Source organism: Neolamprologus multifasciatus, chromosome 1, assembly GCF_963576455.1.
Source record: "Neolamprologus multifasciatus chromosome 1, fNeoMul1.2, whole genome shotgun sequence".
Classification (NCBI taxonomy): domain Eukaryota; kingdom Metazoa; phylum Chordata; class Actinopteri; order Cichliformes; family Cichlidae; genus Neolamprologus; species Neolamprologus multifasciatus.
Window position 1 is genome coordinate 6,789,589 of NC_140439.1, and position 18,490 is coordinate 6,808,078.

Below are 18,490 nucleotides of genomic sequence, written 5' to 3' on the forward strand. Positions count from 1 at the left end.
AAACAATTATAATTTTTACTGGATGACCTTACCCGATGTAAACATGTTCTCATCTGTTCCACAAAATCCTGAATAAAATAGCAAGAGAACTGTAATTACAAATTTCTACAACAGAGGTATTATATAGACTCAAGTAAAAATCCAAGTGGTTTGTACGACATATAGTAAATCTGTTTTGTTTTTTTTCATATGCCGTGTGCAGTGATTACAGTCAGCCAAGTAACAATACCGATAGGCAAAGTGAAGGCTAATTACTGGTTGTGAAATGAAGGTGAAGTAGTGCTTGATAAGATCTGCAACAAAAAAGTACCACAGCCATTTAATAAACCCAAATATCTCAAATTTTTAACTCCAGCGTTCTTAATCCATTTTGGTAATTATACCAATCCCAACCTTCTGTACTGGGGTTTCAATAAATAATAAAGCAATAATGCGGCCACTTACATACTTCCAAGCTCATAAGCTATTTAAAGAAACCACCAGCACATTCTGTGTAGATTAAAGCTGCATTATTTATGAATCTGAAGCAAGTCACATATGAGGCGGTCATTTGAGCACCTACTGGTGAAATTGCTGCTTTTCAAGCTTTTTAACTTCCTAAAATTTTCCAATGAAATGGTAATAAGCGATGGATATTATATTGCCTATAAATACACATACAGTACTGTGCAAACATTTTAGGCAGGTGAGAAAAATGCTGTAAACAAAGAATGCTTTCAAAAATGGAAGTGTTAATCACTTATTTTCATCAATCAACAAAATGCAGTGAATGAACAAAAGCGAAATCTTAATCAAATCAATATTTGTTGTGTCCACCCTTTGCCTTCAAAACAGCATCAATTCTTAGGTACACTTGCACACAGTTTTTGAAGGAACTCCACTGGTAGATTGTTTCAAACGTCTTGGAGAACCAACCACAGATCTTCTGTGGATGTAGGCTTCCTCACATCCTTCTGTCTCTTCATGTAATCCCAGACAGACACAATGATGTTGAGATCAGGGCTCACTTCCAGTACTTCTTGTTCTTCTTTACGCTGAAGATAGTTGTTAATGACTTTGGCTGTATGTTTGGGGTCATTGTCCTGCTGCAGAATACATCTGGGGCCAATAAACAATCATTTATATTTCTGAAAGCATTCTTTGTTTACAGCATTTTTTCACACCTGCCTAAAATGTATATGAATATGTAGAATATGCATGCAGGGAGAAGATTTTTGGTACTGGATGTTTTTGGCCAGTCAAATTAGAGCAAACTTTGGTTACAGGGTTAATTTAGCTATAAAGTCAAAAGATATGCCCATTTTCTAACATAGTGAATATTGGTTCATTTGGAACAAGACCAATAAAACTGACCAGCCTAAAATGTCTGATAAAAACATCTTAATTCAAATGTATTGATATATTCAAGTGCAAGAAAATATATATGCTGCTTAGTGCATTATTGTACATACAATGTGTACATCCTTCTACTATGGAACGCCAGGACTGCCATAATGAATTAATTAAATACACCATTAAATAATTAAGAATTCGCTGAAGAGGAAGGAACACAGTAACTGATTCATCATAGCATTTCCCCAATTTACCAAAAAGATCAGGATAGAAAGAAGAGAGCAGACATAAAATTCAAACTTAGGTTTCCAGGCATTTCATTATTGTGCATGAAGGCAGGCAGACGTGGATGCTGTTAACATTTACAGAGTCCGTCTCAACATAACTAATCAGTGTGTAATTGGGGGAATCCACGCGGAAAAGCAGCAGATCACTGACATCAGAAGACTAATTAAATGGTAAATCTTACAAAGGTCAACAGTGTGTTGGCTAAGGATGAAGAGAGTAGCCACCATATGGCTAAAGATGCCCTCAAGAAGTGTGTCTTCACTGCTCTTTTAATCTTTTGAGCTAATTGTGCCCCCCCTGCACCCCCAGTCTTCTCGTGATTGTGGCCAGTGCTCAGGCAGACAAAATGTGGTCAAACTCTAATCTACTTAACTGCTTGGCACTTTGTTTTTCCAATTATGGTTAGGCCTTGTTATTGTAGTGCTGAAACCCGCTGACATCAGCATTTATTTGGCTTTCTAAGCAAATTTTCTACTCAGAGTTTAACAGACGTGAAACAGTTTTTACAGCGTAAAATAAACAGATACAACCAACAATTTATGAAAGAATCATTTATCCAATGAATACATAGAAACAGTGTGAGGATACTGATCCGATCACTTTTGCTGAGTGTTGTAATGAGTTATTATTTAGCTATTCAGCCCACAACAGTTCACTCTCACTGCTCTCACAGTGTAAGTTTTACTAAAGAATCTCATTAAATTTACTGCTAACCAACAAAGTGTCAGACTGGCTAATCAACACAGTGGAGCGCCTGAAAGAGTACTTGAAAGATTATGAAGATTGGACTTGTATTCATGTTCAGACTTTGAGCAGAGAACACTATAGAAGAACAGCCCATTTTATACTTACCTTTCATTTAGGGAGATGTAAATGAATTGTAAGGTTGCAAATTTTGTAAGGTGCTTTGTGATAACATTTATGTAAAAATTGTGTTCACAGCTTGTTTTTAGTTAAATAAAATATAGCTAATGGCAAGTTTTCAGAAATACAGAGGTCATGTGTAAAATTCTTCAACACACCCCACTGAATGCATATTTATTAATTCATCTGAAATATGTGTTAACTTGTTTATTGAAAAATTTAAATGCATTGTTAGGTTGTTAAATTTCACAAACTTACAGAAACAAAATCAAGAAAAGGATCCTTAGTGTTTAAGTCCTCAGAAAGCGAATCCATAGATCTCCAGAGTGTTTCTGTGTGTCTATTTTAGCAGTTATTTTCTATTCAGCTCAGTCCCAGTAAGAAGCCTTTTGTCAGAGAGCTCTAAAAATACACCATACGTGATTTTCTCTGTAATAAAAAGCAGACAGTTGGCTATTAGCTAGTTAAGAGTGTGTAATATATTGGAGCTTAAGACACCAGAGCTGAAATGCAAGCAAACATTGGACTTAGATTTATCATTCTGCCAAAACAGACCACGAATGAACACTGTGAATTTTGCTGGCATAAGCAGGATGCTGTTTTCTAAAGCAATTATGTCAGATGGTGTAAAACAAAATTAATTAAAGCGTTCATATGTCCAATCTAAGAGCAGTCGTTAGCGCAGTTATTCACACACGTTACAAGCGCAGAACAAAAAGCAAACAAACAGTGAATGAGTACAGATGCCACTGCGCAGATGTCAGAGACCCAGCAGCTTGTGTCCCCTCCAGATTTGCATCTTTCACTTGAACCGCTCAACTGTGCAAAGAGACAAATGATGAAAATGAGCGGGGAGGCACGAGGGCATTGAAGCGTTAAGGGATGACGATGATGATGGCACTAACAGATAGAAGTATTGTTTGACACCTGTTTTAAATTTTACATTTGAAACTTTCCAGCAACCTTCCATCTCTTATCTCTAGTTTGATGTAAAAATCATGTTAGCAAAGAATATTTTATAGTTTGCTTTTCTTGGTTTTGAGTCCTTTCGCACCTTAATCATAAAATAATGTAGAAAGCTTTTCTCTTAGCCATAAACTTACTGGTATTTTGATAAAACAAGAACCCAGTCTTATTTAAATATGACAAGAAAGCTTGTTTCATATTTCCTACCTCAGTTTTGCACGCTTCTCCTCACTTCCTCACCAGATCCAATCTCATACCTGCTCTGGCTAATAAACTGCCGCTTATGTAAATTCCACATGTATGATAATTCTAGCTTCTCAATAATAAATGGGAAAACCTCATGAATGAGCCAAATTAGTGCTGACCATCACATCAGCCCCCCAAAACTCCATCATTCTCTCTGTGACCTTTCTCTCCTGGCAACCTGAGGAAGTGGATGATCTCCAGTTTGACAAAAAAAAGGGGTAGAAATGGGAGTTAATAGGCAGCTCCTCTGCAAACACTGGGAGTCTTTATGAATAGGAGGCAATCACACAGATCAAATATACAGCAAGGGGAAATGGGTCTGGAATTCAGGAGGCAAAAAAAAAAAGAAAAAGAAAAGAAAAGGAGGGGAAATACAAATTGAAGATGCTGGTAAATATAATAATGTGTGCCTCATGTAATCGTCCTTTTAAATGCAGATACTGAAGAGGAGTGTTGACTGATGTAGACAGAGGAGACACAAGGAGGAGTGCCTGGATGGGGACTAGTCTACAGTTACAAGACTTCCAGCACAGAGCTGGAGATTTTGTTGTCATTGCTGATTCTTTTTTGTTTGTTTGCTTGTTTGTTTGTTTGCAGACTTCATGACGATCCATGTCTGAGCAGCACCATTGTGCTGGCAATGTGACTGATTGATCAGTAGATGAACAGTAAAGATTAAGAGGATGACAAATAAGCATGCTGCTTACACAGCGCTTGGGGCTAATCCTACCCCCTCCACCACCCCCCGGGTTCCCTTTTGAGGACCTGCTGCTGAGGAGAGCCCACAGACAGTGACAGACATCGGAGGGAACACACACGCGCACACAACCTGTTCACGTGCAACAAGTGTCAGCTGGAGCTCATGACAGGACCCCAGCTCATCTGAACAACCACAGAAGAGGTTGCAACACACAGCACGGGCTCACCCTGCCATCTGTCCACCGGGGACCACCGGAGGCCCTGCGGCCCTACGTATTTTTCTTTGAAGCAACTGAGCAGAAGAGGACCAAAACTTTTTCCTATCTGCCTTCGTCAATCACTAGAGGAGATATTTTGAGAGAAAAATAATGGAGGATCACCTTACAAAGATACCCATGATGCCATCCTCTTCCCCCACCGAGTCATCTGGCAGCGGTGGGACTGATGACAGCAGGGGAGGTAAGAGCTCCACACCAACGACAACAAGTTGCCAATGGAGTCTGAAGAGTGTAACACTGACTTGGCTCTGTAACAGGGAGGAAAAGTTAGCACTTAAACAATATGAAAGTTTGAAACACCTGAAATTTTTTCAATTATCGGGTTATGCATCGGGTTATGAATGAAATCCAACACAAAAACATTAAAAACTCTCATAAAACACATAATTATGAGCCAGCAATGCTTTTTTAAATTATAATTAAGGATTTTATTCAATTTTTGTGAGTGTTTAGACAGACTGTCCTGCTACCAGCAGACAGAGCTGACTGTACAGATGGCAGGCACATGTATGAAACAATACCAGCCCTAATGAGTGGCAATAACCGACCTACTCTGTGACTGTTTTTGACTCACAGCCAAGAGTCCTGCACCGGGCAAAGCTCTGAGCCCAGCTCTGGTCTGCAAAGTGTGTGGAGACACCAGCAGCGGGAAACACTATGGCATCTACGCCTGCAACGGCTGCAGCGGCTTCTTCAAGCGCAGTGTGAGGAGGAGACTCATTTACAGGCAAGAGAAAACTCAGCTGTAGACAGTTATTCCAGCTTCATCGTGTGACGTTTCCTCATCTATTTAAAATAGTCAATATCCAAGGTGAAAGGAATATAAACTCTGGTTTTAGCCTCTACAAACCCTATATTTTGCCAAATATTATTCTAAATTAAAGTGTTTCCTATTACTGTATAAGTAAATGCCTTTCAGATTAAAAAAAAATTGTAGCAGCAAGTCACTGTGAATGAAAAAAAAATGCACTTTTTGCACTCAAATATAATAATAATAATAATAATAATAATAATAATAATAATAATAATAATAATAATAATAATAATAATAATATTGACATAAAGTAACTTTTAAAGCCATAAAACATAAATAGCTTTAATAAATATATATTAAAATCCCCGGGGTATTAGTACACCTTTCATTCCATCTGTGATTAAAAGTAGAACCCAAAACTTTTCTTTTCACTTTTGATGTTTTTCTTTTGATGAATGGCAGGTTAAAATTAAGGACTTAACCACACTGGTTTATTCAGAATTCAGACATTTTCCATATACATTCTGATCTTTAGTAATTATTATGTTCTCACTGCTTTCAATATTCTGTAAGCCACAAGAAAATAAGTGAATGTTATTTTGTCATTTTGAGTGGACTCTCCCTTTAAAATGCGTGACTGTTGGTTAACAGGTGCCAGGCCGGTACAGGCATGTGTCCAGTGGACAAGGCTCATCGTAACCAGTGCCAGGCATGTCGGCTGAAAAAGTGCCTGCAGGCGGGCATGAATAAGGACGGTGAGTCGTTTTAGCATTCATGAGCTTCATTAAACTGATTGGTGTCCAGTGGAACTCAAACATGAACCTGTGAGAGGTTAAAATCATTCCTGTATTATCACCTTAGATAACAGGTTGCGCCTTTCTGTCTCCCCCTGCAGCGGTTCAGAACGAGCGGCAGCCCCGCAGCACAGCTCAGGTCCGCCTGGACTCCATCGATGTGGACCCGGAGAAGGAACACCTGGCCACCACACGGGAACCCACCTCCTCTTCCTCCTCCTCCTCTTCCTCATCTTCTTCATCATCCTCCAATGGTTCTGTCATCACGTGGCCCCACATCACCTCCTCCATGTCCATCACTTCCTCTGTTGCAACCCAGCGCTGCATCAGTCCCCAGAACAACCACCGCTTTATGGCAAGCCTCATGACAGCTGAGACCTGTGCCAAGTTGGAGCCTGAGGATGGTGAGCAACAGTTGTCAAATGAAAGGTTTTTGCTGTAAATTTAAGGTGAAGCTTTCTCCTTCACATTAGGACTTGCAGGGGAAATGATGGTTAGAAAACACATATTCTTGGGTAAAACGCAAATAATTGGGGTTCAGTACAAAAAGCAGAGCATAAGAGGGTGTTATCAGGTGGGCAGTGAAGAAGGTGGGGTTGATTTCAAATCTGTCATGGTTACATCTCCACTTACCGGAGCATGATGAGATCACCATGATGATCAATCCCATTCTGGAGTGATCACTATCTTTACTAGCTAACCAAATTTGCAACTCTGCTTAAATATTCTTCTAATTCAATTTAATATTTTAAAGTTACTATTTTGCAAACATCAGGCAAGTAGTAGCATGTACAAAATGCTAACATGTGAAACTATGATGACATGTTCTTTAGTCTTAGAGAGACTTTTTTTTGTCCATATGGGCAGCTGCTGACTTTCAGCTGGAGCTCAAATTTTATGACTTTATTACATAGTAATAAAGTCTAATCTAACCTGAACTGAAGATCATCACAACTACCTGAAGTTTAGTTTCATCTGTCTATGCAACAAGTTGTTTTTTTTCCCTCTGCACTCTTGATTCTGAGCTCATCTTTTCTGTTTCAGTTGATGAAAACATAGATGTGACCAGCAATGAACCAGAGCGGGCGTCTTCAGAGTACCACATGGCTTTGTACCCGTCTGGTTCTGAAAATGTATACGAGACCTCAGCAAGGCTTCTCTTCATGTCCGTGAAATGGGCCAAGAACCTGCCCGTTTTCTCCAACCTGCCCTTTAGAGACCAGGTAAGCTGAAAGTGAGGGTTTTTTTGTTTGTTTTTTTAAAGATAGTCTCTATAAACTTTTTCACTTTGCATTTGTAACTATTTTTAATAGGTTAAAATTGACCTCTATTCTTGTTAGAAAAAAAGTATAATGATAAAAGACAAATTAAAGTTACAGAGATAAAAAAAATAAAATTCAGATGTCTCTTTTATATCTAAAAATATATTGAATCATGATTTATCTTTATATGCGACAATGACAGAAAAAGAGAGAAATTATTATTTTTATCTGTAAATTCCAAATACCGATGTCATTATGTGCTTACAGGATTACATATGTTGATGTAACTTCATGTTCATGACATTCATGACATGGCCACAATGACCACAAAGCACATTCAGCATCATGAAATGACAATATGACATTTAATAGTACCACAAATACTGTCTGACTATAAATAAGTAAGTGAACACGGAATTAGTGGTCCCATTCCTGTTTGACAACATTACAATGTGATTGGCTCTGCAATAAAAGGGAATGTCAGGAATGAGCATCTATAGTTTTTCTTTGTGATTTCTTTGGGTCGACAGTGAAGCTGAGTACAGGGGTGCATATTCAGTTTCTGGTTTTTCTTCTTCACCAGGTCATCCTGCTGGAGGAAGCATGGAGTGAACTCTTCCTCCTCTGCGCCATCCAGTGGTCTTTGCCACTAGACAGCTGCCCACTGCTGTCTTTGCCAGACCTCTGCCCTGGCATGCAGGGAAAAACCAGCTACACTAGCCTGGACCTGCGCCTCCTACAGGAGGTCTTCAGCCGCTTCAAGGCCCTCGCTGTTGATCCTACCGAGTTCGCCTGCCTGAAGGCCATTGTGCTCTTCAAGCCAGGTGAGGAACAAAACACTATTCAGTTGCTTGTCTACAGTCTGGCAGATTACCTTTAACATGATCACAGTACTTAGCTATGTCCACTGTCATTGTTTTCAAGAGATAAGCACCACGCAGAGGCTAAAATTTCCCTCAGTGTGTTTTATTTAATTAAGATCACTATATTACCATACATGTCATTTAGTAATCATATCATCACTTTATAATTATGATGCCCATAAGTATGGTACATCAAAATTATAGAGTCTTTTTTTTTATTACATGGAATGCAATTTTTGTCAGGAACAGTTTTCCCTAGAAAGCAAAAATTCCATAAAGTATTTCTTCTGCTTCACAGAGACTCGAGGTTTGAAAGATCCAGAACAAGTGGAGAACCTGCAGGATCAGTCGCAAGTCATGCTGGGACAACACATACGGTCACACTACCCTAGCCAACCAGCCAGGTAACAACCTACCTGATAAAGGTCACCAATTTAATGGAACACAAAACAAAACTCCAGTGTGTTTACAACAAAACACAGAATTTTTGTTCTTTATTATGTTTAAAAGTTGATTTCTGGATTTGAAAGTAACCTTCAATCCTTCATTCTGTTTCATGACAAGCATCCTTAATTTGAGGTTTTATATAAAAAACTGATTTCTCTTTTTAACTGATTCTACAATGTGAAAGGCTTTTGCTTTAAATCATTTGACATGGCCTTAATTTTATTATAATCTTTGTGTTTAGGTTCGGAAAGCTGCTTCTTCTCCTTCCCTCTCTGCGCTTTGTGAATTCTGAGCGGATAGAGCTGCTGTTCTTCCACAGAACCATTGGAAACACTCCCATGGAGAAATTGCTGTGTGACATGTTCAAAAACTAAAAGTATCACAGAGAAACCCATGCAGTCATCAGTAATCTCCTGCTTTGGATGGGATGATGACTGACAGATATTTGCTTTGTATAAGAGATTCTGCATGCTGTTGTTTTTTGGCCACTTTATTGTCTTCTTTTGTCACTTCCACATCAGTTAATTTGACAAAGAAGAAAATTCAGTTCAGTTTTTGTCATAATGCGTTTTCTTTGTATTATATCAAGAGTCTCTGATTTGAAGTTATGGTCATACTAGTTTTGTTGTTGTTGTTTGTTTCAATAAAAATACTTTGTTTGGTAATAGTGTAATTTGTTTGGTAAAGTGTGTGTGGCCCTGCTGACGTTAATGTGACTCTTGTATTTATGTTGTTACGCCTTGAAAAAGTAAAAACAAAGAAGAAAAAATCAAAAATATACCTGTTGCTTTAATTCTATGGAACATGAATGTTTTCAGTATACTTGCTATGTTACTAAGAGCTTGCACTGAAACCATGAAACAGTGCCCTCTTCTGTCTGGTTAATACACAGATCCTTCAACACACTCTCACACACAATGAATATAATAAAAAAGATGACTAAGATGTAAGTTGAGCCCCTTTAATCTGTACCTGCTATTTAAATTAGAATTACGAAAATTAAGCAAAGTGTGAGTAAGACTAATGCTTATACTGGCGTATCAGCATTACTGCTTTCCACAGACGTGGAGAGTGACATTTCACTTTATGTCTTTGTGTTAAGCATTAACTGTATCAATTTTCTTATTGTTTCTCTTAAATACAGCTGTGGAGTCATTTGAAAACATTGTCATTCAGCCTTAAGTGAAACTTCATTATTTTGGTGTGTTGGAATGACAGCATCATGTATGTGTAGGGATGGGTACCGGTATCTACGGTGGCCCCTAGAGACAAAGCACGTACAAACTCCAAAACACTTGCAAACTCCAAAACACTTGCAAACTCCAAAACACATGCAAACTCCAAAACACTTGCAAACTCCAAAACACATGCAAACTCCAAAACACATGCAAACTCCAAAACACTTGCAAACTCCAAAACACTTGCAAACTCCAAAACACATGCAAACTCCAAAACACATGCAAACTCCAAAACACTTGCAAACTCCAAAACACATGCAAACTCCAAAACACATGCAAACTCCAAAACACTTGCAAACTCCAAAACACTTGCAAACTCCAAAACACATGCAAACTCCAAAACACATGCAAACTCCAAAACACTTGCAAACTCCAAAACACTTGCAAACTCCAAAACACATGCAAACTCCAAAACACATGCAAACTCCAAAACACTTGCAAACTCCAAAACACATGCAAACTCCAAAACACATGCAAACTCCAAAACACTTGCAAACTCCAAAACACTTGCAAACTCCAAAACACATGCAAACTCCAAAACACTTGCAAACTCCAAAACACATGCAAACTCCAAAACACATGCAAACTCCAAAACACTTGTAAACCCCAAAGCACATGCAAATTCCAAAACACAACGGAAGTGCTCCAGGACGCTAGGGGCAGTGTTGAGCTTTTGTTACCTAGTAACTACACAAGCCAGGATGTACCAATGACCGGATTTGGGGTCTGCAGCCTTAAAGTCCGCATTTTAAGGCCGATTACGTCACAGCGACACGACGAAGGCTGTCCCAATTCAAAGGCTGCTCGAAATGCGGCCCTCAAATGCGTCCTTAATTTCCCTGAATTTTAAGAATGGGTCGCTGTAGCCTTCATGGCCCAACATATCCCAGATTTCATAGCTCGCCTGTGGTGTGGATAATTTTGCCGAAAAAAACGGCTGAAGCGGAGCCGCCAAGAGTAAACTTTCAGAAGTAAGTACTGAATATTATGTCACTTATTTATGCGCAAATGTTTTTTATAATGAAGAACATTAAAACATTACTGTTGGCCACATGTCGGGAAAGTTATGTGACATTAGCGATGTTTGTACTAACTTGTTTTAAAGCCTTTACTCCAAAATATACGCCGTTCAATAGTTGACTTTAATCTTACAGAGAATGTGATGATTTTATGGATAATTAAAGTCAGTCATATATCCACAAACACAACAGGCTGAAAGTCAGTGATGCTGCTCGGTTTGCAGTCCTGAATATCACGGCACAAGCAGGATTCACTGCACTGTTAATGTTAGCTATGTTATATTGCTGCCACTGTTCGGTGGTGTAGAGCCAAACGGACTTTAACGTGTGTTTGAACGAGCTGACAGTTCACTCGTTAAGCTGAAAGAAAGGTGCTTTAATCACAGGAGTCACACACGTGTCCACTGTACCATCTGGGAACTCTTCTTGTTTCGTAATAACACAGTCCTCCTTCTTTTGTGCTGTTTTGTAGCAGTGTATACACCTGAGGCTGTCACCTGTCTGTCTGTCCTGCACTCTCTCTCTTTTTCTTTCTCTCTGATTGTGTAATAAAAGTATGAACATGTATTTATAAGTTACATTTGTGTTTGAATCCTGCAGCTTATCACGCATTTGATTTCCATGTGTGACAACTGCAAGTGTCCAGAGTGAGGACAGACTGAGGGACTCACTGCTGCACATCATCTGTGAGGCTTTGCATCCCTGATGATCCACCAGGACTCAGCAGTGTGTGAGGAAGAGGAGGAGGAAGAGCCAGCAGCAGCTGACAGATGGAGAGAATAGACAGACTGTTCCCTGTTTGTGAAGGACTGCTAGGAAAGTTTAACATAACTAATTGTCTGTCCTGAATCAGTCTTATTAGGTAATGTTCAAATAATTTTATCATTCCAGTGTTTGCAGTGTGGGAGAAAGTACTCAGGGCCTTCAAGTTACACACTATGAAAGGAAGAAACAAGTTTAATATTCAGAAACCTAAAGTATGTATCAGCAGCTGAATGGACCTAAAAATAAATGTTTGTTTCAGTTCTATGAAGCTTTGAGTATTTTGGATTAGTAGCAGTGCTGTGTTTGTTGCATCATATTGCTGTAATTGTTTATATGCTTTATATATTCTGAGGTAAGTTGATCTATAGTGTTACATCATATTCTATAATGATGCTATGTGTTTGTATACTTTCTGCCCAGTTTGACCCATTTAGCAGAAGTCAGCCTGTTTAAGGCTCTGATATCTATTCTGTATGACTTAAAGCAGTTATGACATGGTCTGATTTTCTCACCCAATAAAGGAATATTCAATATATCAGTCTACTCTTCATTTTATCAGAAACAGTTATCACAGCTCATATAATTTCTTTTTACACACGTATGTAAGCAATGAGCCAAATTTAGTAATGCCAACATACTGAAGGAACAACATTTCTCTCTTATATATGATACACCTATATATGCACTGTCAAAGATACTTGTCTTTGAGTGAAGATTTAAGGTGATAAGACCTATAAATAACTGCAACTTGAATCTACTGTGGCTCAGTATTTGACACAGAGTTCATGTTCACTGCTGTAATAGCTAATAATGATTAATATAATAACTATAATATTGGCCATATTATATTTACATTACCAAAGTGATATGACTTTAGTCTCATGAACAACATTAGCTAATTGTTATTTACTAACTAATCTTAAATGACTGTTCAGTACAGAAATGAAGCCCAAAAATCATGTTTTACTGTCCTGTGGTCTCAACCTCAGATACTTATCAAATCACACAAAGCTCTTGTAGAAACAAACAAACAAATGAACAAAATATGTTTTCCTTCATTTCTGTCAAACAAAATTGTATGACACGTTACCAGCGGTTATTATCATGGTTGCTAGGCAACCTGGGAAGCGCGACAGAGACTAGACCGTCCCATACAGACAAACTTGCCGTTTATTTTGCAAATCGAGCTCAACACTGCCCCTAGCGTCCTGGAGCACTTCCGTTGTGTTTTGGAATTTGCATGTGCTTTGGGGTTTGCATGTGTTTTGGAGTTTGCAAGTGTTTTGGCATTTGCATGTGTTTTGGAGTTTGCAAGTGTTTTGGAGTTTGCATGTGTTTTGGAGTTTGCAAGTGTTTTGGAGTTTGTACGTGCTTTGTCTCTAGGGGCCACCGTAGGTATCCGGTGCCATCATGGCACCGGTTCTGACATAAACGGTAGTAACCAGACCGAAAAGCAGCGCACATTTCGGTGCTTTATTTCGGTGCTTTTTTTTTCCTGAGCTGTGATACACTTTCTTCTTCCTTACATTTGTATTGGCGGTTGGCAAACAACCGAAAGGTGCATTACCGCCACCAACTGGTATGGAATGATACACTTTAGATTCTAGCCAATCATTTTACATTTCGAGGATAGTAGGCGGGTCCAGGTACGTACGTTCTTTTAGAGCAGAGCTACAGATTAAAAATGCCCAAGGCAAAGGGTTAAAAGTCTGGCTGTACTTCACAGCAAAAGATGCAAACTCAGCAGCTTGCAACAAGTGCTTTAAGCTGATACTGTCAAAGGAGGTCACACTTTAAATCCGATGAAACACCTAGCAATGCATTTTTTTTAAAGCCGAGAAATGCGCCGTATTTGATAGCTTGCTGCCAGACCTCACACCGAGCACATCTACTGCTGGTGTGGTGCCTGTTATTGGACCGGAGTTAGCAACATCCCCCAAGAACCCGAAGAGGAGAGTCCTGGCCCCTAGCCCTGCCAGTGTAGCAGAAATGATGATGGCAGCAGCAGCCGTTCTTCTCTGCGTGAGTAGCTTAATGTTGTTAGTGTGTAATTTACGTTGAGTAAGCTAACCACGTTATTAAATTAATGCATGTAACGTGAACTAGCAAACACCATCATAGCTACATGCGGTTGTCTTCTTGTTTGATGGCAGATACTCCTTTCACCCTGGCCAAAAAGGCTAAAATGACCAAAGAAAAAGTGGAAAACAGCTAAACATGAGAGGTTTTTGGACAAAGTTTGTGTTTTTTCCATTGTTTAAGCACTGCTTCCAGCCCAGAGTGATACCATATACAGTTGTGGTCAAAAGTGTACATACACTTGTAAAGAATATAATATAATGGCTCTACCGAGCGTCCCGTTATTTCTAAAACTCTGATTTTTCCCTGATAGAGTGATTGGAACAAATACTACTTTGTCACAAAAAACATTCATGAAGTTTGGTTCTGTAATGACTTTATTATGGGTCAACAGAAAAAAGTGATCACATCTGCTGGGTCAGAAATATACATACAGCAACATGAATTAGCAATTTTGGTGACTTAGAAAGTTGTCAGTGAACTGAGCTTCATAGCATGGCCTCGTAACTGCTTGTGAGTGATTATGAGTGACGACAGCTGGTGACTTCTCTCAGGCCAGTTAAATAGGGCTCATTGGATACAAACGCCCACAAACGCCACAATGGGAAAGTCAAAGGAGCTCAGCATGGATCTGAAAAAGCGAATTATTGACTTGAACAAGTCAGGAAAGTCACTTGGGGCCATTTCAAAGCAGCTGCATGTCCCAAGAGCAACAGTGCAAACAATTGTTTGTAAGTATAAAGTGCATGGCACTGTTTCGTCACTGCCAAGATCAGGAAGAAAACGCAAGCTATCACCTGCTGCTGAGAGAAAATTGGTCAGGAGGGTGAAGAGTCAACCAAGAATCACCAAAAAGCAGATCTGCCAAGAATTTGAAGCTGCTGGAACACAGGTGTCATTGTCCACAGTCAAACGTGTTTTGCATCTCCATGGACTGAGAGGCTGCCGTGCAAGAAGGAAGCCCCTGCTCCAAAAGCGGCACCTTAAGGCTCGACTGAAGTTTGCTGCTGATCACATGGACAAAGATAAGACCTTCTGGAGGAAAGTTCTGTGGTCAGACGAAACAAAAATCGAGCTTTTTGGCCACAATGCCCAGCAATATGTTTGGAGGAGAAAAGGTGAGGCCTTTGACCCCAAGAACACCATGCCTACAATCAAGCATGGTGGTGGGAGTATTATGCTGTGGGGCTGTTTTGCTGCCAATGGAACTGGTGCTTTACAGAGAGTAAATGGGATAATGAAGAAGGAGGATTACCTTCACATTCTTCAACATAACCTAAAATCATCAGCACACAGGTTGGGTCTTGGGCGCAGTTGGGTGTTCCAACAGGACAATGACCCCAAACACACATCAAAAGTGGTAAAGAAATGGCTAAATCAGGCTAGAATAAAGGTTTTAGAATGGCCTTCCCAAAGTCCTGACTTAAACCCCATTGAAAACATGTGGACAATGCTGAAGAAACAAGTCCATGTCAGAAAGCCATCAAATTTAACTGAACTGCACCAATTCTGTCAAGAGGAGTGGTCAAAGATCCAACCAGAAGCTTGCCAGAAGCTTGTGGATGGCTACCAAAAGCGCCTAATTGCAGTGGAAATGGCTAAGGGACATGTAACCAAATATTAGCACTGCTGTATGTATATTTCTGACCCAGCAGATGTGATCACTTTTTTCTGTTGACCCATAATAAAGTCATTAAAGTACCAAACTTCATGAATGTTTTTTGTGACAAAGTAGTATTTGTTCCAATCACTCTATCAGGGAAAAATCAGAGTTTTAGAAATAACGGGACGCTCGGTAGAGCCATTATATTATATTCTTTACAAGTGTATGTACACTTTTGACCACAACTGTATGCCCTATACCTGCAGAAAAGACTAACATTGTTATCTTTTTACAAAAAAACAGCTGAACATGAGAGGTTTTTTGACCAATTTTGTGTTTTCCATTCTTTAAGCACCGGTTTGGGCACCGTTTAAGCACCATTTCAAAAGTACCGGTTTGGCACCTGTATCGGATAAAACCTAAACGATACCCATCCCTATGTATGTGACACCTTTCCATCCACTTTCTCAGTGACAACCAATGAAAAAAACAAAACTGAAAAACATTGGTGAGACATCTTTAAGACTGCTGGTAGAAGCAAAAACACTTTTTACTTTTTCACTTTTTTTTACTCCAGATGAACCATTTTCACTCAAATTTTAGTGTGAATGTTGCAGAACACACACTGACAGTTTGTCTGCAAATACGGGACAGAAATGCTTCTGAATTCTTTTGCAGCTTTTTGGCAGGTATATATTGCTGTGTTACTGACAAGATTAGGAGCCAATGTGCAGGACTCAGAATCGCCACTGAGCTCAAAATAAAGCTTTTTGTGCTGGACTCACAAGGATCAAAAATAGAAAAGAACTTAACTAGGGAGAGACTAGGAATTTGCTAACTAGGAAACTACACGAGACACTTGGAACATGAGGACACTCAGCAAGCAGGAATGAGGGACAACACAACAAAGGGCAAAGGGACACCAAGACAATAGCTGTGTCTCACTTCAGGGGCTGCATTCTTCGGAGGACCTGGCCTTCGCGGTCTACATGGGCCAGATCCTCCGAAGACCGAGAAGGCCGGAAGCGAGGCTGTGAAGTGGGACGGTCTAGCCTTCAGATTTGCCTCGCCAGCTGTCTCGGTAGAGTTTAATAAACTGAGCCGTCTGCTCCTTGCTATCTAAAATATAACAGGACATTGGAGTAAATTCTCTACCATCTCACACTGTTTAATCAGTTTTCTGTTTAATCAGTTTTCTGTTTAATCAGTTTTCTGTTTGATGTTTATTCAGCTGTATGAAACTTTAATCTCAGCCAAACCGACTTACTCAGGAACAAATAGAACACTGAAAAAATCCAAACAATAACATTTTTAAGTTATCTAAGTGACTTATATATCATGTTTAACCTGAGTAGTGAAAGACCGCGCAGGGTCTGAAAACGATGTGCCGGGAGTCCGGTGTTCTCGCCGGCTCTAGTGAGCCTTGGCCACCCGGTCAGCTATTGAGCTGGTGAGTAACAGACGTCTCAGAAAACGTTGGAGCACTTTTGCAAATATGTGATGTCTTGATAAATCGAGCAGATATTTGCAGTTTACACACCTACATTCTAGCCTGAAAATATGTTAAAAGTTTATTTTGTGACCCAGAAAGAGTAATATTTCAAACTCGTTAGCCGCACTTCTTCACCATTGCCGCATTTGAAAAGTATTTTTATATTATTATGGAAATATTAGGAATACTAATTTGATTAATAAAGTATTGTAAAGAGTAATAAGAGTAATTTTACAACTAAGTAGCTGCCACCATTGTTGGAAACTGAAATTGGCTGGGCCGTGCTATGAATTCTGGGATAGGTTGGGTCAGGAAGGATACACCCAACCCATCCTTCAAATCCGGGGAATTGAAGGACGCATTTGTCGGCTGCATTTGGAGCAGCCTTCAAATTACGTTGCGTCGCTGTGACGTAATCGGCCTTCAAATGCGGCCTCTGAAGGATGGACTGAGATACAGCTGGTATACAGTCGATAAAGGAAGAGGAAACAAAAGCAGTTAAACTGAAAACAATGCACACAGGATAAGGGGACCTTCAAAATAACACAGGGACCTCACACTTAGACAAAACAAACATGGACACATGACTGAAACACGGGTCACAGAAAGTAACAGTTACAACTTATCATCAGTTATCATGCTGTAACTGCTCATTATTTCGTTATTTCTGCTTAATGTATTTTGTCTTTTTTGTGAAAAGCATTAAATTCAAAATACAAATACACATTTGAATATATAAGTATATGTATTATACTCCCATGTATTTCTATGCCTCTGACTGTCACCCTTCCAATATTTAAAAGGTAAACAAACAAGCAAAAATATTTTGACCAGACTGTAGTCAGACACCTGACTACATCAAGAAGTAGTAGGATCTTTACACTCTGTACCACGTGTCTTCACATTGCCATCTACACAGTGACCTTATAACAGTATTATTAAAATGAAGTAAATTCCACCTTGAAATGAGGTTTGAAATGATGAGTTCTATGTGGTTTAAATGAGCGTTGGTGTACCTCAGCCAAATGTCAGCTTGATAAGAAACGTCAGTCAGTATTTCTTTACCTTTTCATTCAAACACACTGCCACTATCAAAGAGACACAGCAGAGGAGAGGAAGTGGACCCCTGCTGCATTTCATAGAGACATCAAACTTGTTTTTTTATGCTTGTAAGCTGAATTTAAAGAGCAAGAAACTGAAAACTCTTATTTTAACACAAATATTTTTCATTCTAAGCTGAAACTGAGCTTGAAGTCTGGAGTTTAAGAAGTTAAGAACAGCATCCAGCACATCTGTGGTGATTTTTCTATGATGAAATAGCAGCATTTGAGCCATCTGGATCCAGTGCCAGGCCCTTACAGTCCCAGTCTTTGGATCAGATCAGTTGGCCCTCTGCAGCCTTATGACGGAAACTCACCAGTCCAGATTAAAACACTTCCAGCTCCCACAGGCACCAGATTTCCCAGCAAAATATGCTTCGACTCAAATGGTGCCATTAAAT

The 18,490-nt window shown here is 39.4% G+C and overlaps 1 protein-coding gene across 1 annotated transcript; it reads left to right on the forward strand.

Moving 5' to 3' along the window:
• Positions 1-4,032: 4,032 nt before the first annotated feature.
• On the forward strand, positions 4,033-9,935 carry LOC146525239 (photoreceptor-specific nuclear receptor-like). Its single transcript, XM_085158342.1, has 8 exons — positions 4,033-4,854; positions 5,250-5,400; positions 6,079-6,182; positions 6,323-6,625; positions 7,266-7,444; positions 8,067-8,307; positions 8,645-8,750; positions 9,035-9,935. Exons 1-8 carry the CDS (start codon positions 4,764-4,766, stop codon positions 9,165-9,167), a joined length of 1,308 nt encoding a protein of 435 aa, XP_085014468.1. The 5' UTR covers positions 4,033-4,763; the 3' UTR covers positions 9,168-9,935.
• The last annotated feature ends 8,555 nt before the right edge of the window (positions 9,936-18,490 follow it).